Source organism: Lepidochelys kempii, chromosome 6 (assembly GCF_965140285.1).
Source record: "Lepidochelys kempii isolate rLepKem1 chromosome 6, rLepKem1.hap1, whole genome shotgun sequence".
NCBI lineage: Eukaryota > Metazoa > Chordata > Testudines > Cheloniidae > Lepidochelys > Lepidochelys kempii.
In genome coordinates, this window is record NC_136385.1 from 22,125,016 (window position 1) to 22,146,315 (window position 21,300).

Genomic DNA, 21,300 nt, shown 5'->3' on the forward strand with positions numbered 1-21,300 from the left:
TACGCGCTGACACACACAGGTGGGTATCTGGAGACCGGGGTGAGAACCCCTCGGGGTCCCCAGGCCGGGGACACTGGAAGTGTGAGGCGCGGGGGATACATCTCCTCAGCACCCCGCTGGTCGCTCCGCAGGCGGACAAGTCTCCTCGCCGTGTGCAAGCGCCGCGCCTCGAGCGACCCTCACGCCCCCCTTCGCGGGTGGGCGGGGCTCATTTTCCTTCCGCCGCTGCCAGTGCCTGGTATTTAAAGGGCAGCCGGCGGCGGAAGGATCCCTTTCGACACCGCTAGTGTCCGGGACTTATTTTCGTGCTCCGCCGCGGCCGCCCCGTAAATCTGTGGTGTGGCCGGAACTCGTTTCAGTGTGATGGTGTGAACCCTTCCGCTCGGCTCAGAGCCGTGTGAGAGGTCATGGGAGTCGTTCGTCGTACTGTTCTTGCGCCACAGGTGAGGCGCAGACGGAGAAACCCGTACGGCGCTGCCCCTTCGCTCTGTGAAGTAGCGTGAAGAGACAAAAGGGATTTATTTTGAGACGTATTCCTCCGCCGCGAGGAGCGATCTAGCTGGAGCCAGGCTTGGCGTGTTCCTCCGCCGCCTTGGAGCACACGGGCAGGAGGCGCCTCTCCCGGCTGTGAGAGGAGGTAGCGGGGCTAGGAAGAAGAGAAGGGATCCCGGCGCGTACCGGAGGCCGCTCTAAGTTGTGTGAGCCGAGTGCCGGGGGCTCCCCGCGGAGAAGCAGGAGGCGGTGACTGTATCGCCACCGCTCCGCAGGGTCTCTGCGAGGGGGCCCAGGGGACTCTTTGTCGCGGGGCCGGCGGATGGATCTCTAGGTGGCTCTGACCCACAAGCGTTTGGCCCTCGCTGCCGCCATCTTGGATTTTAATCCGCCATTTTTCCCCCTGGAATTATTAATATTTTTTTTATGATTAATTTTCCTCTGGTCGGAGCTCGGGGCAGCGGGGCCGGGGACGGCGGCGGGGACCCCAGCGCGGAGGGGCAGCCAGGCGGTAAGTGTTCGGTGGGGTGGGGCTGCCAAGCGGCCAGCGGCCCTGTTTCGGGGGGGCCGTGCCCAAGGGGGCGGGGGGGGCGATCTCCTTCCGGGGAGGGGCCCCCAGCCCAGGGGGTCCGTGGCTGCTGGGGGAGGGGAGTTATGGTGAGCTGGCCCGGGGGTAGTTAATGTGGGGGTGGCTCTGTCGGGGGCGCTGGGGGTGGAGGGGGTCGCGGGCGGCAGTAGCTGGGGCGGCGGGGGCTGCACCGGGGGCATGGCTGGGATCCCAGGGCGGGGGAGTCGGGCACCGTGGGGGGTACTAGCCAGGACCGGAGGGGATGGTGTGGGGGGTAGCGTCTGGGGGAGGGACGGGGGTGATGTGTGGGGCGGGGGTGCCAGCCGTGTGTGTGTCGTCCCCCTCCCCCCGCCCTCGGTGGGCGGGGGCCGTGTGTGTCTGCCCCCGGGGGGATCGCAGTGCGGCTGGGTGCCGCCGCGAGGAGAGCCGGGTGCCACCCGCGGAGGTTGCGGGCGGTGGGCTGCTCTCTGACAGCTGACATCCTCTGGTTCTCCGGGGTTTAAAGGGACCCATGGCGGCTCCGTCGGCCGGGGAGGAATTGATTGACAGGGGAAGTGGCTCTGGGTGTTCCGTCTCCTCGCTGGGTGTGGAAGAAAAGAGGGGGCTGGGTGACCGTGACACCTTGGGCTGCAGTGACCAGGAAGGATGAGGACTTTGGATCCTTCGAAGGGACTGGGGTGTCTGTCCACATAGTCCAGAGAAGGCAGGAGGCGACCTCAAGGGGGCAGCACAGCATTAGAGAAGAAGCAGAGAGGAGAATAGCATAAAGTTGCATCTTCCCTGGCAATCTGAAGGAGCTTCCCACCTAATCCATTTCTTCCCTGCGGTTAGGAGTTGGGGAGCAGTTTCACCCTGCTTGGGTGTGTGTGTAACTGAGGACGGAAACTGTGCTGGCAGCTTATTGCAACTTTGACACCAAGAGATCTGATCACTAGAGTTCAGTTGTAGAGTTTGCATCCTTTGTAGCTATGTATGAATAAATAATATTACAGTCTTAATCTGTGTTAAATCTCTGCTGGTTGGCTTTTTATTAAACCTGTTTTGAATGGGCATTCTTGGTTCTGAAGACATTGCCATTATATTGAAATGTCTCCTGTTTTCTGTTGATGAAAGACCAAAAGTTCTGAAGTTACAACAGGGATCATGAGGAAGGAAAATGTGTATCCTCATCCAGAATCAAACTTGTACTGGGGACTTTGAATTAAATGGTCTTTTAAGAAATTCCTCTCTGAAAGAGAGCAACCAGGGGGAAAATGTGTGAAGTTTTACAGAGGTGTTTTAACAAATCTGTGACAGAATCCTTTTATATATAGTATTGAGTAATTACCTAATGGTTTCTGTGTATTGATCACATATATGTTTATAATATTTCCATTGAAATCTAGGGTAAATTGGAAGCACATGCATTCAGCAAAACACTTAAAAACTGATTACATTGTAAATTAGCAAATTAAAGGTGAGTTTTATTTGAGCCAAATGAGCTTCAGATTATATATTGACTGTAGAAGTAGAACACACAAGATTTCATAAAGTTGCACTCTAATTTATTAAACTTGAAATAACCCCAATCTTATGAATTTTAAATTTATCAGAACTATTAGAATGTTTTCATAATACAGCTATGTACGAACATTCATACGCACGCATCCTTCAATTTCATTTTTTCTTAAAAGTTAACCTCTAGGTTGAATTTGTTCAAGATAGCTGAAATATACTAATATCTCAGAAGTAGAATGGTAGTAAAATGCTTTTGAAACATAATTAAATTGCCCTAATATAAGATTTTCTTTGGTTACAAGACATACGAGTCCTAAATTCTATTTGGTTTATTCATCAAAGTAACACCTAATTAAAAAGTAGAAATTAAATTTGTTGAATGAAGCTACATCATCTTACTTAGTAAATGAATGTTTATATATCTTGATCTTTCTGAATGCATGTCGTGTTAGAACAGATCCATGTGTATTCATTATAAACATTGAAGAGGGTTTCGTATATGTTAGTTCTAATCTGATACATTGTGCTGCTATAGGACTGCAGTTCCCAGTATTCCTTTCAGTTCATACAGTACATTGGTTTAGCCCAAGACATATGCCCTAACTTATCACAGTAAGGATTCCTTGTTATCTCACATGATTTTACCATGAATGTCTGTCAGACTGCTGTTCTGAGGTAGCCTCTGCATATTCCCACTTGTGGGATATAGCCTTCCAGTGTCACTGAGCTTCATAAATCTTTTAGAAAAGTAGTGACTTTTGGGACTGCATGAGTGCTCCCTCATGGCACCGAACATTCGGAGCCAAAGTTATAGAGATGCAATGCCACTAGTGTGTGTTTGTTTCCTTTCCATGGTCATTTACAGGCATAGGACTTCTGTTTTGTGTACAGAGGCTTGGTTTGTTTGTTTTTCGCCTGTCTTATTACTAATTTTTGGTAATGTAAATAGCTTTAGGGTTTACATGTGTAGATTTTTGGACTTCGGGTTCTGAGGCATCATGTCTGATCTGGACCCCATGGAATCAGCAGTGGGAAAAGTCTGGTCTAGGTGGTGTTATCTCATGGTTCCCTGTCCTCCTAGGATTGGATGCATGAACTCCAGTGTATAATGTTTCTTGGGGAAAAGGCCATTGCTTGGACAGTTGTTCAGAATGCTGAACCTTCATTCCTTGGACCTGAAGGGCTCTCGCACTAAGCCTCCTGCTTTCCTAATTATGGAGGCCTTATGAACTAGATCCGTGGATCTGTCCTTACCTCAGTGCCCCATATCTGTGTGGGGACAGAGTAACTCTTTGTCTGCTTCAGACCCCTTTAAAGTAGGGAAGCAGAAACCTTTGATGTCAGGCCCAAGATTTTCATCCAGCTCCATGATGGCAGAATGCTCTCTGTTCTCTTCTGAGACAGAGTTGATACTGCGGTAGCCAGCTCTGTTGCCTCTGAAGGCTCTGACAGTGTTTGCTCCCAGACAGGGACCAGCTGATCTAGCAAATATGCCCCTTTCAGCACTGGAGACTTTCTGTTTTGGGGGTAGTGTTAGTTCTTTGGTGGCAGTGCATTTTTATCCCACACATACAGTCCATTCCTCTTCAGAAGTATTTTGTGGTGAGTTCTCCTTTGAATCTGGGAGTGTAGCAGGGTCTGAGAGTTCAAAGTCTCTAATATGGGGGGGTGTTGCCTGTGTTGGCCACAACAACAACATTTGAGATGGTCTTGGAGGCTCTCCTGAACAGCTCCATTCACAAGAGAGCTTTGATTGGGCAGATTCTCATTCCCCTTTGGTCTCTGCTATGAGTCTTTTCTCTGAGGTTTTCAGGATCCTTGGAGCAGTCTTCTCCAGATTCCTTTTCAATGCCTCCCCTTTTAATCCATCTCATGCTGAAACATCCCACATCTTGGGGTAGGTCCGCACAACAAAGAAAAACCTGCAGCTGGCCCATGCACCCAACTCATGTTCAGGCTGTGGGGCTGTTTCATTGCTGTGTAGGCCCAAAGAGACTAAGGGCTTTAGGGTTGGATGTTCTGCTCCATCTGACAAAGAAGTCAAGAAGATGTATTGGGCAGAAGTGTACCTTTTGTTTGTTGGAGATTTATGTTTATAATTATCAGGCTGTTGTGCCCCAATATCAAATCAGACTTTAGTACATGATGGTCCCTTTACTTGATTATTTCTTGAAGTAGGAAGAAAAAGAAGTGAGACATCATTGCTGAGGGGTGTGGTTCCTCAGAATGCCCTCTGTGTGTCATCAGTAACTGGCATCTGACCTCATGCTCTGCTTGCATTTGCTGGCATCACTGCGTCAAGGCTAGGCACCTTATGGCAAAATGGGGGATTTCTCCTTTAATGGGAAGACCTTGTTCAGTAGCAAGACCAATGAGTTACTGAAGAAGATGAAGTTTTGGTCTCTTGTTCAATCATCATTGGGGCTATCCAATGTAGGCCGATGTAGTTTTTGTCCAGATCCAAAAATAATACCTTCTGGAGAGAAGGGTTAAAGTGAAGCAGTAGAAGTCTCAATTGTGTCAAACTGAAAAGGCAGGGTAAGAGGAGGTATTTTAAACAAATATGGTTCTTTAGCGTTCTCCCTACCCAACCTTAAATTTACCTGAGAGCCTAGTCCTAATCTTAATTTAACTCTCTCTTGATCTTTTTCCTTTTGGAGACCATTTGATAGCTTCCTTGTGGTGTAAAGTGGAACTACTACTGATCTCTGGGTGTTGGAGTGTGTGATCTAACTTCATCCTGTGCCGCTTCCCAAATCCCTCTTTTCCCTTTCCCTCTTCAGAAATTCCTCTTGCGATGAAGTGGATTCCTTGTTAAGGTTGAGCGCTACATAGGAGGTTCTACTACAGTAAAAAGAGTGGCTGTCATTTGAGGTTTTTCCACTTTGCAAAAAGAAACATGGGTTTTTATCCCATTGTGAGCCTGCAGTGGTTGAACTGATGCGTCAGACGGTTTTGTTTTTCCATAAGATTTCCCAAACAGGTTGAATTGTGACTGCTATGAAAGCAAAACAGGTTCTATGAATGTAGTTGGTTGTATCTTATTTTAATTCAAATTATAATGAGAAACTTGTCTGTTGGCTTTAAATAATACAATTACTAATGAAGGATGTCTAGTATGGCAGATTAGAGTAAATGTCACTTCTATACTTTATATCACTTTTGTTGTGGATGTGTTGAGGCTTATTTTAAAGTTTCCTTTTACACTGAATTAAACACTACATCCTGATATGGTGAATATTGCAGAAGTGAGTTCACAGCTTATTTGATTTCATTCTTTGAACACCATACGTTTAAACTTAAAGTGGCCTGGGCCACCTTACTAATTTTTGTGGCTATAAAGTCATATTTTCCTAACATTAAAGAAATTCCATTATGGTTCCAATGGCAACAATAACTCCTATGTCTTGCCACTATATAGTGTTAACTGTAATGTCTTAGATCATCCATACCACAATGATGCCTCTTGGTAGTACAGGTAATAGTCCCATTAAACGTATGAGTAATCCACTCATTTTTAAGGATTTATATAAGTATTTGCAGGATATGTGCCCGAGTTTTGTGAAACTACGGGTTTGCATTTCTTGTTAGCATATGTAAAATCTCAAAGGTAACTTTTTTGTTTAAAATTTATCCTTTAAACCATATATTAGGTTTTATTTTTCAAGACTGTGAAGACATTTTTGATCAGTTTAAAAAAAAAAAAACTTGAGGAAAAACTTAAGTTTTGCAAAAGCTTGTTTTTACAAAGAATTTAAGACCAATGAGAAATCTTTCTACAAATTAAAGCAAAACCACTGTTTTAAATGGACACTTTTGCAGTGTTTGAAGTCTATGTCCAAACTCTTCATCACTGCAATCAGTTACACTGCCTATAAAAAGAATAAAACAGACTTGATTGACTTTCATTTTCCCCACTGAAAAATGTAAACAGCATAAATACTGAAAAGTAAACTGGATTTTTAAAAATTATTATAGATAATACCTTAGATTATTAGAACTATATAACACAGGTAAGCAGACTTGTTTGTCATGATTATGTTGCCAGTGTCCCAGTTTTAAGTTTAGTTAAAATTTTGCATATTTTCTAGCCCAGGCATCCTACAGAGCATGCAAAACTTGAAATTAGTAGCTTGGGTGCTCAATGGAAAGGCCGTCAAGCTTACCTTTCACCCAATCAACAAGAGTCCAGCATAACTGGCAACTTTTTTTGCTGGATGTTCACTGCCAGTTTCAAAACATGCTTTCTAGAGCTTGGTGCTGTCTGTAGTAAAGCCCCAGTCTGTAGGAAAATTGTATTTAATGTGTCATCTAAATAAACACAGTAGGGAATTCAAGGGAGGTATGGTTTGTTTACAGGTAGGTCCAGAACAGCCAAATGTTAAAGAATGTGTAATTCCTTTGTGAGTTTGAGGGATGGAAGTAGTCAGTCTATAGTTTCTGTAATGTGTGTTACCCAAGTATTTTTAGGCCAAACTTTTTCAAACATATCAAAGACATTTTTCTATGTTAAGGGGTAAATCCTAGCAAGCTTCCATTTTTAAAAAGATGAGTTGTCTTCTGAGATATTTCAACACAAAAGGGTATCTCAAAAACTTAGACTTTTGAAAAATACATTTTATATCACAGAATTGGCCAAGCTGAACCGTTATAAACTTCCCATAACATTTCACCTTTGGTTAAGAAGTACAAGAAACTTCAGAGGAAAAGGTAACTGTTACAGAAGCTATAACTATGTGAAAATAGAACTTTATAAAAAGTACATTCTGAGGTATATTGCAGCACTCTAAGGGTAGGTGTGCAGAGTACAGACACTGCATGCCTAGGTAGCATAGCATGGGTATAAATACCAGTGTAGACAGTGAGGCACTGCTTAGGTGAGTAGAGTGCCCAACATGCCTGAATCTTAAGGAATGGTGTTCTCGTCCATCCTCCCCGTGGAAGGAAAAGGCCTGGGTAGGGATCATCAAATCGTGGAAGTCAACGAATGGCTATGCAGGTGGTGTTGGAGAGAAGGCTTTGGATTCTTTGACCATGGGATGGCGTTCCATGAAGGAGGAGTGCTGGGCAGAGACGGGCTCCACCTTACGAAGAGGGGGAAGAGCATCTTTGCAAGCAGGCTGGCTAACCTAGTGAGGAGGGCTTTAAACTGGGTTCACTGGGGGAAGGAGACCAAAGCCCTGAGGTAAGTGGGAAAGCGGGATACTGGGAAGAAGCACAGGCAGGAATGTCTGTGAGGGGAGGGTTCCTGCCTCATACTGAGAATGAGGGGCGATCAGCAGGTTATCTCAAGTGCTTATATACGAATGCACAAAGCCTTGGAAACAAGCAGGGAGAACTGGAGGTCCTGGTGATGTCAAGGAATTATGACGTGATTGGAATAACAGAGACTTGGTGGGATAACTCACATGACTGGAGTACTGTCATGGATGGCTATAAACTGTTCAGGAAGGACAGGCAGGGCAGAAACAGTGGGGGAGTAGCACTGTATGTAAGGGAGCAGTATGACTGCTCAGAGCTCTGGTACGAAACTGCAGAAAAACCTGAGTGTCTCTGGATTAAGTTTAGAAGTGTGAGCAATAAGAGTGATGTAGTGGTGGGAGTCTGCTATAGACCACCGGACCAGGGGGATGAGGTGGATGAGACTTTCTTCCGGCAACTCGCAGAAGCTACTAGATCGCACGCCCTGGTTCTCATGGGTGACTTTAATTTTCCTGATATCTGCTGGGAGAGCAATACAGCGGTGCACAGACAATCCAGGAAGTTTTTGGAAAGCGTAGGGGACAATTTCCTGGTGCAAGTGCTAGAGGAGCCAACTGGGGGGGAGCTTTTCTTGATCTGCTGCTCACAAACCGGGAAGAATTAGTGGGGGAAGCAAAAGTGGATGGGAATCTGGGAGGCAGTGACCATGAGTTGGTTGAGTTCAGGATCCTGACGCAGGGAAGAAAGGTAAGCAGCAGGATACAGACCCTGGACTTCAGGAAAGCAGACTTCGACTCCCTCAGGGAACGGATGGGTAGGATCCCCTGGGGGACTAACATGAAGGGGAAAGGAGTCCAGGAGAGCTGGCTGTATTTCAAGGAATCCCTGTTGAGGTTACAGGGACAAACCATCCCGATGAGTCGAAATAATAGTAAATATGGCAGGCGACCAGCTTGGCTTAACGGTGAAATCCTAGCAGATCTTAAACATAAAAAAGAAGCTTACAAGAAGTGGAAGGTTGAACATATGACCAGGGAAGAGTATAAAAATATTGCTCGGGCATGTAGGAATGAAATCAGGAGGGCCAAATCGCACCTGGACCTGCAGCTAACAAGAGATGTCAAGAGTAACAAGAAGGGTTTCTTCAGGTATGTTGGCAACAAGAAGAAAGCTAAGGAAAGTGTGGGCCCCTTACTGAATGAGGGAGGCAACCTAGTGACAGAGGATGTGGAAAAAGCTAATGTACTCAGTGCTTTTTTTACCTCTGTCTTCACTAGCAAGGTCAACTCCCAGACTGCTGCGCTGGGCATCACAGTATGGGGAGTAGATGGCCAGCCCTCTGTGGAGAAAGAGGTGGTTAGGGACTATTTAGAAAAGCTGGACGTGCACAAGTCCATGGGGCCGGACGAATTGCATCCGAGAGTGCTAAAGGAATTGGCGACTGTGATTGCAGACCCATTGGCCATTATCTTTGAAAACTCGTGGCGAACGGGGGAAGTCCCAGATGTCTGGAAAAAGGCTAATGTAGTGCCCATCTTTAAAAAAGGGAAGGAGGAGGATCCTGGGAACTATAGGCCAGTCAGCCTCACCTCAGTCCCCGGAAAAATCATGGAGCAGGTCCTCAAAGAATCAATCCTGAAGCACTTACATGAGAGGAAAGTGATCAGGAACAGTCAGCATGGATTCACCAAGGGAAGGTCATGCCTGACTAATCTAATCGCCTTCTATGATGAGATTACTGGTTCTGTGGTTGAAGGGAAAGCAGTGGATGTATTGTTTCTTGACTTTAGCAAAGCTTTTGGCACGGTCTCCCACAGTATTCTTGTCAGCAAGTTAAAGTATGGGCTGGATGAATGCACTATAAGGTGGGTAGAAAGTTGGCTAGATTGTCGGACTCAACGGGTAGTGATCAATGGCTCCATGTCTAGTTGGCAGCCGGTGTCCAGTGGAGTGCCCCAGGGGTTGGTCCTGGGGCCGGTTTTGTTCAATATCTTCATAAATGATCTGGCGGATGGTGTGGATTGCACTCTCAGCAAATTTGCAGATGATACTAAACTAGGAGGAGTGGTAGATACGCTGGAGGGCAGGGATAGGATACAGAGGGACCTAGACAAATTGGAGGATTGGGCCAAAAGAAATCTGATAAGGTTCAATAAGGATAAGTGCAGAGTCCTGCACTTAGGACGGAAGAACCCAATGCACCGCTACAGACTGGGGACCGAATGGCTAGGCAATAGTTCTGCGGAAAAGGACCTAGGGGTGACAGTGGACGAGAAGCTGGATATGAGTCAGCAGTGTGCCCTTGTTGCCAAGAAGGCCAATGGCATTTTGGGATGTATATGTAGGGGCATAGCGAGCAGATCGAGGGACGTGATTGTTCCCCTCTATTCGACATTGGTGAGGCCTCATCTGGAGTACTGTGTCCAGTTTTGGGCCCCACACTACAAGAAGGATGTGGATAAATTGGAGAGAGTCCAGCGAAGGGCAACAAAAATGATTAGGGGTCTGGAACACATGACTTATGAGGAGAGGCTGAGGGAACTGGAATTGTTTAGTCTGCGGAAGAGAAGAATGAGGGGGGATTTGATAGCTGCTTTCAACTACCTGAGAGGTGGTTCCAGAGAGGATGGTTCTAGACTATTCTCAGTGGTAGAAGAGGACAGGACAAGGAGTAATGGTCTCAAGTTGCAGTGGGGGAAATTTAGGTTGGATATTAGGAAAAACTTTTTCACTAGGAGGGTGGTGAAACACTGGAATGCGTTACCTAGGGAGGTGGTAGAATCTCCTTCCTTAGAAGTTTTTAAGGTCAGGCTTGACAAAGCCCTGGCTGGGATGATTTAATGGGGGATTGGTCCTGCTTTGAGCAGGGGGTTGGACTAGATGGCCTCCTGAGGTCCCTTTCAACCCTGATATTCTATGAATGTGTCCTATGTGGCTCTTTACTCACCCAAGCAGTGCCTCCTACATCTACACTGCTCTTTTTAGCAATGTAGTGTTCTGCTACCAGAGCCTTTCCCTGCTACCATGAAAGACTCGGGTGGGAAAATTCTCTGGCAGGGGGTGGATAGCAGGGAAAAGTTTTGCCCCTTCCAGAGTCTTTTACTGCTGGATGTAACTGCATACCACAGTGAGTGTGGATGCAGCTTGTTTTTCACTGTGGCGTGTAGCTACATGTACTCTACACTCTGCTACAAGTGTAGAGTAGGACTAATATTGGTGATGTGATTTCATTAATACTGTAATAAGCAATGCGGGCAAGTGACATGAAAAAAACTTAGTGAAATAAGTATTGCCAGCATGCTTTTAAATAGGGTGCTGCCAGATCTAATTCTTTGACTAACCACAGGACTTTACATTTTACACTGCTTTCTAGGGATGTGTATTAATGTAAATACGGCATTTTTACATATATGATTAGCCACTTTATCTTTGTGTACCTTATAGTTTTGGGGAGCATTCAGAGAGCACAGTAATAGGTGCTATGTGTTTTTTTTTAAAAAAAAAAGTACATCTCCAACAGGGTTCAGAAGCTGATAAATGTAATTGAATTTATCATCTTGAAGTCAGCACTCAGAGTGTCTGGATGTGAGAGATGTGAAGTGAGATTAGGCTGTACATTGAAACTAAGGGCTTGTTTGCACAGTGAAATTTACCAGTATAATTTTACTATAGTTATACTTGTGTAACTCCCCATTTGGACACTCTTGTTCCAGAATAAGAGTTACACTGGTGTAATTAGGGTAGTAAATTTCCTGCAGAGAAGCCCCAAGTTAGAACTTATTTATGTAGTTTATTGGGTTATGTAGTTTGAAAGACTAACAAGGATCCTTAAATGTATGTGGGGGGTGAGAATTTACCCCCAAGCAGAGGTTTCTACCACTTGAAAAGGAAGAAGAGCCTCAGATTCCATCAAATACATGGGGATTTCACTGTTGCCATTCTAAAGTGGCTACATGGCTATTACAGTGATGAGTGGCAGATCTGTCTGTTACAGAAAAACGTAATTTCTCTTTAATTGTTCAAATTAAGTAGTGTTGCACAATGTCCCTCATTTGAATGTTTAAATTAAATTCTGAAATAATTCTAACTTCATAAAATCTACCATTAGCCCATGATACTTCTCCGGCTATTTTTTTGCATAACGCAGGTTTGATTCTGCACTTTTGGTTGGCATGGTGAGTGAGTCTCTTGCTTTGTTTTGCTTTGATGCCTCCATCTGACCTAGCAACAGTGTTGGTCACCAAAGAAATTCTGTTTCTTGATTTTGGACCTTGATACCAGATCTTGGAGGTAGTGTGTGTTAATAAGGAAGAAATTCAGTGTAGGGCCAAGATGCATATACATGATATGCAAAATTCTGCGGACACCTACAACTGGCTTGCAAACTAAAATTGTTTAATGCCAATCTAATATAAAAGAGGTGGGAGTGGTCAGACAAATAAAAGTTGGGTCCCAGTGGGGCCTGCGGAGAAGTCCACTGTCCCTTCCTTGCTGCTAGAGTGTAAATTGTTTTGGAGTTTTCACCAGAATTGCATCTGTATCCTACTTAGGGGAGTTCCTGTCTCTTGTAATCGCCTTGACAAGTATTTGTCTAATAAATTTGCATAACTATTACTTAATAGCATTTTAATTTTTGGCTACAGAGACCATCTTTACCTTAAAATTGAGCAAATTAGCCTTGCTTCCCCCCCCCCCCGCCTCCTCCCCATGGATCTCTCTCCTGTCCCCCTTTCCCTCCTTCCTTGTTGTTGTTGTTTTGTATTATTCCCCTCCTCCATGCCCCCTGCCCCTTCCCCCACCCACCCCCCAAAGAATTGTACCAATGCTGAATTTACAAACAGTGCTTCTTCAGTGGCATCTGCAGAACCAGAGTTAAACTGACTCAAGCCTAGTTTCCTCCTTCATGTAGCATGTTTGTTTTCCTGGCTGAAGTGTAACTGATGTGTTTCTTTCACATGTCACAGCAGAAACACTCACCCATTACTTGGACAGAAGCACTTAATATGGTTACGTTAGAACTCATCTGCTACAAAAAAAGTTCCTCCAACAGACTTCAATTGCCTGTACTTCATTTTATTGTAGCTTGGCAAAATTCAGTCTGGATGTAAAAAGATGCTGGACTGAATTCATGTCCACATGATATTTGTTACCTCTTCACAGCAAAGAGTTGCTAAAACAGATTTAATTGGAATACATATAATCTGCCTCCATAGCTGTAGTGGCTTAACCAAAACTTCCTGGTGCAGAGCTTTTCTGAGGAAAATTCCAAACCATTTTTTTTTTTTTTTTGGTCATATGCTTTCCATTGCATTCTAAATACTTTCACTTTGTATTATGATATGACAATTATCAGAAAAGATTCTTGAACCTCTATGTCTTTGCATTAGAGTTCTAGTAGGTTTTGGAGCTTGTAGTTTTGTTAAATCTTCTGTCCCTACTTGTCATATTTTTCCTTTACCTTTTGTTTGAATAATTATTTGCAGTCTTTTGGCAGTACTTCTAGCCATCTGTATTACAAACGTTTACTTTATTATATGGCACTGAGCACTTTGGAGGCATAGGATACCTAATATAATTATTTTTAACTGATGAAAACATGCACCGAACAATGTGGCATACTTTTCCTAAATGTTGGGAATTTAGAAAAATCTTAGAGCGCAATACATATAAAGTATCTGATTAGGTCACTAAAAATCTTGCAATCTAATCTGCTAGGATAAAACGCTTTTCAACTGGTAATACTGTAAATTGAGTATGACAAGCTTATTGTGTACGGTACATTTATGCTATGAAACGGACCCTGCTTTTTCAATTTAAATCTGACTCCTACAGTACCTAAATGCAATTTTCAGATTGTTTAGAACTGGATCACTTTCTCCACAAATCATGTGATCACGAGGATCAAAGTACAGTGGTGTATGAGGATCAAGGTACAGTGGTGTACAGCAGTAATGTCTTGCTGATATGATAAATTGTGCAAAAGGCTGTGAACAAAAAGCGAGGTTTGCTGGTCATTTACATACTGTAGATTTTCTGCTCTAATTTTAACACTACTTACTCCTGGCCCATTGAGCTAGACCTAATTTTTACATGGACTAGTAGGTGTAGTGGTAGCCTCAGGCCATTAGATCACTATCTGTTTTAAACTCTGAATTTTAAATTAACAGACTTAACCTTTGCTTTTGATGTCATCCCCTTCCTCCCATCCATTTCTAACGTTGTCCGTTGTCTCTGCTGTTTGTGTTCCTTATTAGTTCATTCTGTTTTTATTGCTCTTTGTAGAGTAATGTTAAGTTGTGCTTTACAATTCAAAACAAATTAGTGTTCTGTCAGGAGGTATACTAGAAAATAATCTTCTTACTTGATCGCATATGTATCCATCAGTTCTGACAGTTGAGGAGTATTCCTCTTAGAAACTAGGCACACTCAGAACTTTTAAGTGGACCTTTAGAACTCATAAATTCTGTCTGCTCTGCTTCCAGAAACTGTAGTTAACTGTGCTGCAATATAATTCCCTCAGATATCCGTGCTTGCAATGGAATATTTCCCTGTTGGGGATCAACATGTTTTCTTTATTTACAACTCCAGGACCATTGCTTGAAAACATTTACTAGTCTTTCATGTGTGTGGCAAGCTGAGATATTTGACTGTAAAGTCACATCATTCTCATTACTGTCTTTGCCATTTTCCACTCAGATTCCAACACTTGAGTATCTGAGATGTCACAAACTGATGAAGGTAGAAGTGAATGCTTTATACTATGTAAAAATTGGGATTCTTGTCTTTTCGGTACTATCAGTCATTGATTTCTAGCACTAACGATGTAAAGAATATCTATTACCAAAATCATATGATGATGATACAGAATTTTTTTGCTAGTCATTATGGTTTGAATTATAGCTGTCACTGCTCTCTCAATCTAGCAGGTTTTCTTTTGTTACCAGTTGACAGATGAACATAGCAAATCCCAGATTTTGGTCTAATGTAACTTTTAATCCCTATGTAGTCATTCAAAATTCCATTTATCCAGATGTTTCAGAGACAGTTAATTTTCAGTGGGGATTTCCTGAAGTGTTTTTGTATTTATCAGCACTGAATGATCTAGCAAAGAATTTGAGCACCATATGATATCCATCACTTGTTTGGTCATTTTGTCCAAATGAAATATTGGCTCTAAATGTAAGCATCATCACTCAGAGAGCTGATTTAGATAGTTCTACTTAAGGCTACGATTTTTTCAGGAAAAATTTTAATAACTGTCCCAGCAGAGGTGCAGAAAACAAGGATATGTCAAAGGGAATGGAGGCCCCATAAGGTGGAGCTGTGATTGGACAGTGAGCCCACTGTACACTTACCCTGCAGCAACGGCTCTTATCCCACAGGGCTGGGCCCGCTTCCCTGCTCAAGGCATCACAAGCTGGCCAATGTAGTCACAGCACCATTCAGGTTTGGCGCATCTGCCCCAGTGGAGATAGTGTGGATGTGGACCATATTTGATTGGCATTGTGACTCCGTGGGTCAGCTTGCAACACCAGTCAAATTTGGCCCTCTGCACCTCCTGCGACCATGTGGACCAGCTTGCAATATTTGAATGGGTAAAGAGCTGCTGCTGTGGGGGTCACAGACTTCATTCAAATTCACCATTACAGTGAACACTGTGATCCCCATGTCAGTATTGTAGCTTAAGGCCATGTCTACACTAGAGACCTTACAGTGGTATAGCTGTGCCGATGCAGCTGCGTCACTGTAAAATCTCCTGTGTAGCTGCTCTGTGCTGATGGAAGAGAGTTCTCCCGTCGTCATAATTAAACCAGCCCCAGTGAGTGGTGGTAGATGTGTCAGTGGGGGGGCGTCTCCCGCTGACATAGCTCTGACACGAGCGCTTCTGTCGGTGTAACTTATGTCGCTTAAGGGGGTGGGGTTTTTTTCCACACCCGTGAGCAACATAAGTGATATCAACAAAAGTGCTAATATAGACATAGCCTAAGTTATGGCTGTGTGAAAGCCTTATACAAACAAGAGAAACCGTCTAAGACCTGGATCCTTAAGTGCCTTCCAAATATGCTCTAGTGTGGGGGTTGGCAACCTTTCAGAAGTGGTGTTCCGAGTCTTCATTTATTCGCTCTAATTTAAGGTTTCGTGTGCCAGTAATACATTTTAATGTTTTTAGAAGGTCTCTTTTTATAAGTCTAGAATATATAACTAAACTATTGTATGTAAAGTAAATATGGTTTTTAAAATGTTTAAGAAGCTTCATTTAAAATTAATTTAAAATGCAGAGCTGCCCCTCCCCTGCCCCCACCCCCCAGACCGGTGTCCAGTACCCAGGCAGTGTGAGTGCCCCTGGAAATCAGCTCGCGTGCCGCTTTTGGCACACATGCAACAGGTTGCCTACCCCTGCTCTAGTGCTTACAGTTGAATATGGGGTAGACTGCAGCAATGCATCACCAGAGTCCATTACAGGCAGCTGGGCTACAGCTTCCTTTGAGGAGGGCATGATAGTCAGATATTTTACCTCTGGAGCCTCCTCTGGCCTATTGTATGTACCATTTTTATAAGTGGTCGAGCTGTGTGTGTTTTGAAAACATGATTTAAAATGAAACTTTGAAGCATTGTTTCCATTAGGAAATGTCAAACACTTACTGGGTAGCATTCCCCCAATATTTTCTCATATGGAGGTACCAAGTTTGCTTACCCAATTTCAAAGCATCCACTGCTGTGGATCAAGTAGCTGTTGCAAATGATCAAAAATAAATAAGGGTGTCTCTCATGGCTCCTGCCAGGGCTCCTTGTTCGAGTCATGTGAAATCTGTTTTGTTTCTTTCTGTGCCCTGAGTGCTGCCAGAAAGTTATTAACCCTGTGAGCATAATGCCAGTTGACATGATAATCACCATCACCTATGCTGGTTAAGTTTATAGCTTTAAGATTAATCTTTTTTCCAAAAATGTAGGACTCCTAGTATTTACAAGCTCGATAGACCAACTCCGATTGTAAACTGTTTTGCTGTGAGGAACTTTGTTGGATTACTTATGTCTATAAAGTACTTCACATGCTTATGGTACCATATGGTAATGTAGAAGTAATAATGCCTTTCAGTATTAACCAGCACAGTTGCTGATACTCTCTTCTTGTCTCTTCAAAGACATGGTGCTTTGACATGCATAACTTCTACAGTTGTGCATCCTGATCAGGGAAACCTTTGTTTGTATCAAAGTATAATTCCTTTAAATATTTCAAACTAACAAGTACTCAGTTGGTTTCTTGACTTTTTTTTTTAAAGCCTATGGTTTTTGTAATTTGTTATAGTTGTACAATAATTCTTACTGTTCCTGGGCACCTCTGAGATTTTGTCTTAAAACTGTGTTTTGGAAATGGCTTCTCATTTAGTTTTAATCTTTTCGTATATTTTGGTGTTTTGTTTCCACTAGGAATTGAAACTGAAATTATTGACCCACTTCTCCAAGGCTTTTGAAAAGTGACTAAATGCAACTGGGTCAGGTTGTCTGTGGGAATGAAGTGGCTGGGAGAATCCAAGAACATGGTAGTGAATGGCAGGAAAAATGGAGGCAAGTTGTCTAATGAACATCAGCAGAATGAGTCCAAGTTGCAGCACACTGGAAAGGAGAATCCAAAGACTAGCAAAAATGGAGTTGAGAGAAGATCAAGCAGATGTATGTACATGTTCATAGGGTTGGGTTGTGATGTGAATCATAGAATCTTGCTTACTGGTGTGTTAGCTTTTTAATTGCTTATTCTGAAATCTTGAGATACATGGTTAGTTCACTGGGAAGGCTGTTGTCCCCACATACAGTTAGCAGTAGAATAATTTTTATTATGCTTGTAATTCAGTGGTGGTTATTTCAGAAATAAGTATCTATTAAATCCCATTGAAAAGTTAAATGCAAATGATTTAACTTTGATTTATTTTGAATTAAGTGGAAAAAATTTGCATACAGCAAACATCCTTAATATGTGACGGCTAAGAACTAACATGGTTGCAGAGTGGACTTTAGACATATTCTAAAATAATAATTTGTCCACAAATCTTGTGGAACCAGTTGTGAAAGTTACATAAATATACATTCTTATATACGTAAACCCCAATTTTATTAGTCACACCTACATGAGTAATCCATTGTAAAACTGAGGTTTCTTAAAAACAAATTTAAATTTTTATTATGAATTTCAAGTAGAGGACCAGATACAAATTTCAGGTAACACTGGTATTTGGAGTTTGGAAAATCAGGCTTTGCTTTTATGTTGTCACTTGTTAATTTGATATCTCTGAGGCAAATATTGCTGAAATGTGTACTGATAATGATTTTACGAGCACATATCCATGGTTTTAGGTACCCTTGACAGTATTTTAAAAATCAAATTACACCATCCATTCTGCGTAACCTTACTAACCAACAATAGCTAGGGAAAACAATCTCCCCTTTGCATCTTCACTTTCACCCTTCCTGACGACTCATCACCCTCCTAATTATCCCCTTTAGATGGGCCTTTTGCACGTCTGAAATGTTAACAGATTTGGGTTACTTTATTCTGGGTGAAATGGTACAAGTTCCAAGGTCAAGGAGAACATCCTACCAGCAATCCCCTTTCTTGCGGATCTTGGAGTACTGTTATAATAACCTTTTAAATTCTGGTATGCCACTATAAAAAGCATGCTTCCAAACTTAGCCCCAGCCTCTTTTTCTGAATGGTTTTGAGAGGTTTTTGTGAAGCACACTGCAATAATCTAATCTCTAGGCAAGGAAGGTATGTGAGACTGTTTGCAAGGTCTGCATCTGAAAGAAACATCAGTTTTCTGGCCATATTTAAATAATAGGAGATCACCTAAACCAAATTCTAGGTCAGCCCAGGATTAGAGAAATCTCACGTTTTATCTGGTCTTTTGCCCTGTCCAAGAAAGATAGCATCCTAATTGTTTCATGGCCCCTTGCCACAGAGACCAAAGGAGATCAAATAAAACGAAAGAATGAGAACCTACATCATGCACTCACAGGGTAGAGATCACACTCGTGGTCCTCACTTCTTCCCCTCTCCCATTGTACTTCCAATCAACAAAACAGGCTGCTGGAATCCCTGGTGATAGCAGAGTGGTCTCTCTTAAAGGGACTTACTCTAGCTGGTGTCCCAGCTGATTGAGGGCATCCAAGCCAGAGCTGCACTAGTACAGTGCCTTGCACTTCTTGTTGCTGCTGGTATCCTTGGTGGAGTTGCCCTTTTAAAGGGAGGATACTGTAAGATTGAATAGTTTTCTATTTAAGTAACCCTGGTGTTTTTGCTTTTTGCAGGTAGTGGTGCTTCAGGATTTGAGGGCCAAAGTCGCTACGTGCCTTCCTCTGGAATGTCTGCCAAGGAGCTGTGTGAAAATGATGACCTAGCAACTAGTTTGGTTCTTGATCCCTATTTAGGTTTTCAGACACACAAAATGAATACTAGGTAACTTCGTTTGCCTTTATTTACCTAGCAGAGAAATAATCATCTTAGTGATGTAGACAGTAAAGGGTAAATGAGGAGTTTCTTGCATATCTGTAGAAATTTACAAAATGGTAATATCTGTTTTTATATTCTTGTTCTCTTGGGTATCTTTAGCCTTCAGAGTGGTGCTGCTCTGGTAAATGGGACTCGGAGCATGGTAGCAACATGTAGCTGCACCACTGTAGTTGGTATTTCCATTAAACCCTGTTGTCAAGTTCCATTATTGAGCAGGAACTTAATAGAAAGTTTCTTAATCTAGGTAACAGTTACGTTAATCAGTTCAGAAGGGGTTATATTAACCTTTTGAAATAATGTTTGGTGGTAAAAGTAAAACTTTTGTTACTTCAGGTGTTGGACTTCAATCTCTGATTTATTAATAGGCTTAGTGTAACCATTTAAATGTTACACTAAGGCCAACAATCTCAAACAAGTGTGTGCAAAATCCCACTAGAGGGATGCAATTCAGATTGTCTGTACGCATGCCTATATACATGTGCACACTGGGGACTTGCGCACCCAAGTCAGACGTATACATTTGTACTTGGACACACACCTTCCTGAAAACTTGAACCTAAAATTGGTGTGGATCAGTGTCTGGTTTTTGAGAGTTTGTTCCTATTTTTCAGAAATACTACAGATTATATACAGTCTGTAACATCCTGTTCAATTGTTGCCTGTGTATGGATTTTTATTGCAGTAGTTTAATTCTGTATGCTTACCAAAAATACATATAATTGTGGGAGGAACTGTCTCTTATTTTGTGTTCGGCCTTGTATAAACACAGTGGGGCCTTGATCTCAGTTGGAGCCTTATTACAAATAAAAAATAATCAGATTATTCAGCCAGTTCATGCTAGTATTTCCTTGAATAAATTTTTGTTTTGATTTATTGAAGATCCAAAATATTTAACTACTATGTTAGAATAATTTTTATTTAAACATGACTGTTTATATACAATCCCATTACTAGATCGTTGCTGTATTTTACTAGGTCAAATAGGTCTTGGATGTAGAAAAACAGGTTGACCAATATGAATGCTAAATTAATTCATGTCATGCAATAAAAATAATTCACTAGTAAGGTCTTACACATTAGGGTTACATTGGTGCAGTGGAGTGTTAACAAACTCTTGAAATCTGCAGGCCCATTCTAAAAAGCTGCATTTTCAGAACTCCGCATCCATCCTTCTGCCCTTCATTTAAGGAATGCTTTCATTCTTCAGGTGTACTTCAGGGTATTGGTTAGACTAGCATCTTGAGTCCACAATAAAACTGCCTATTTAGGTAAGTATTCTTAGGGTCCTTGTTACCGCAGTATTTGAACATCTGCTGTAGTTGGCCCAGCTGATTACAGATGCTCCTGCAATTAAAGGAGCCCTCTTTCTATTGCATGGGAAGTCAGATGAAGGAGATGGGTGTATACATGATTCTGTAGCTTCCTGTCAGGGCAATGATCGTGCAGAGAAATTATTTCTCCTTTCTTCATTTTATGATTGACATGCCGACTTCATAAATGTGTAATGTTTTCTGGTTATAAGACTACGATGAGCAAACTACATTTCTTCAGTTTTTTTGTTTGTTTTAAGATGTTACTATTTCAAACAAATGGTGGTGAAACAAAAGACTTATCACCATGAATTTCTTCCTTTCTCAGATGTGTAAAACAGTTACAGGCAGTGTGCAATTAGACTTCAAGGGTAATAGTTATTAAATTTGAAGCAGTGTGGGAAACATTTTAGTGAAGCTTAAAGCTTCCATTTGAAACACATTTTCTCAATTTTGCTGAGATTGTCTTATTGCAATGAATTAAAAATGAAGGCATCAGCTTAGTTCTTATTTAGCTCCTCTTGGTCACATCTGGTTATTGTCAGGGCAGGACAGCTTGGTTTTTGTTGCTTTTATCTAGTAAGGTGTGTTTCTTGTTTTGCATTGTCTTATGAGGTAAAAAACTTCAGATGCAGAATGACTAGATAATTGTTCAGGGAATAAGAAACACTAGTACCAGGACATACCATGATAGTAGAAATTAAATTAGTTTCACAACTCTTAAT

The 21,300-nt window shown here is 42.4% G+C and overlaps 1 protein-coding gene across 2 annotated transcripts in view; it reads left to right on the plus strand.

The window, feature by feature from the left end:
- Positions 1-303: 303 nt before the first annotated feature.
- KMT5B (lysine methyltransferase 5B) overlaps positions 304-21,300 on the plus strand; it is a 51,405-nt gene continuing 30,408 nt past the window's right edge. Inside the window, exons 1-3 of one of the 2 annotated variants that reach the window (XM_073347086.2) lie at positions 304-1,003; positions 17,189-17,431; positions 19,064-19,211. In XM_073347086.2, the coding sequence (XP_073203187.1) occupies positions 17,272-17,431; positions 19,064-19,211 (308 nt within the window). In that variant the 5' untranslated portion in view covers positions 304-1,003; positions 17,189-17,271. The remainder of the gene's footprint in view (positions 1,004-17,188; positions 17,432-19,063; positions 19,212-21,300) is intronic. The other variant, XM_073347087.2, reaches the window with a different exon arrangement.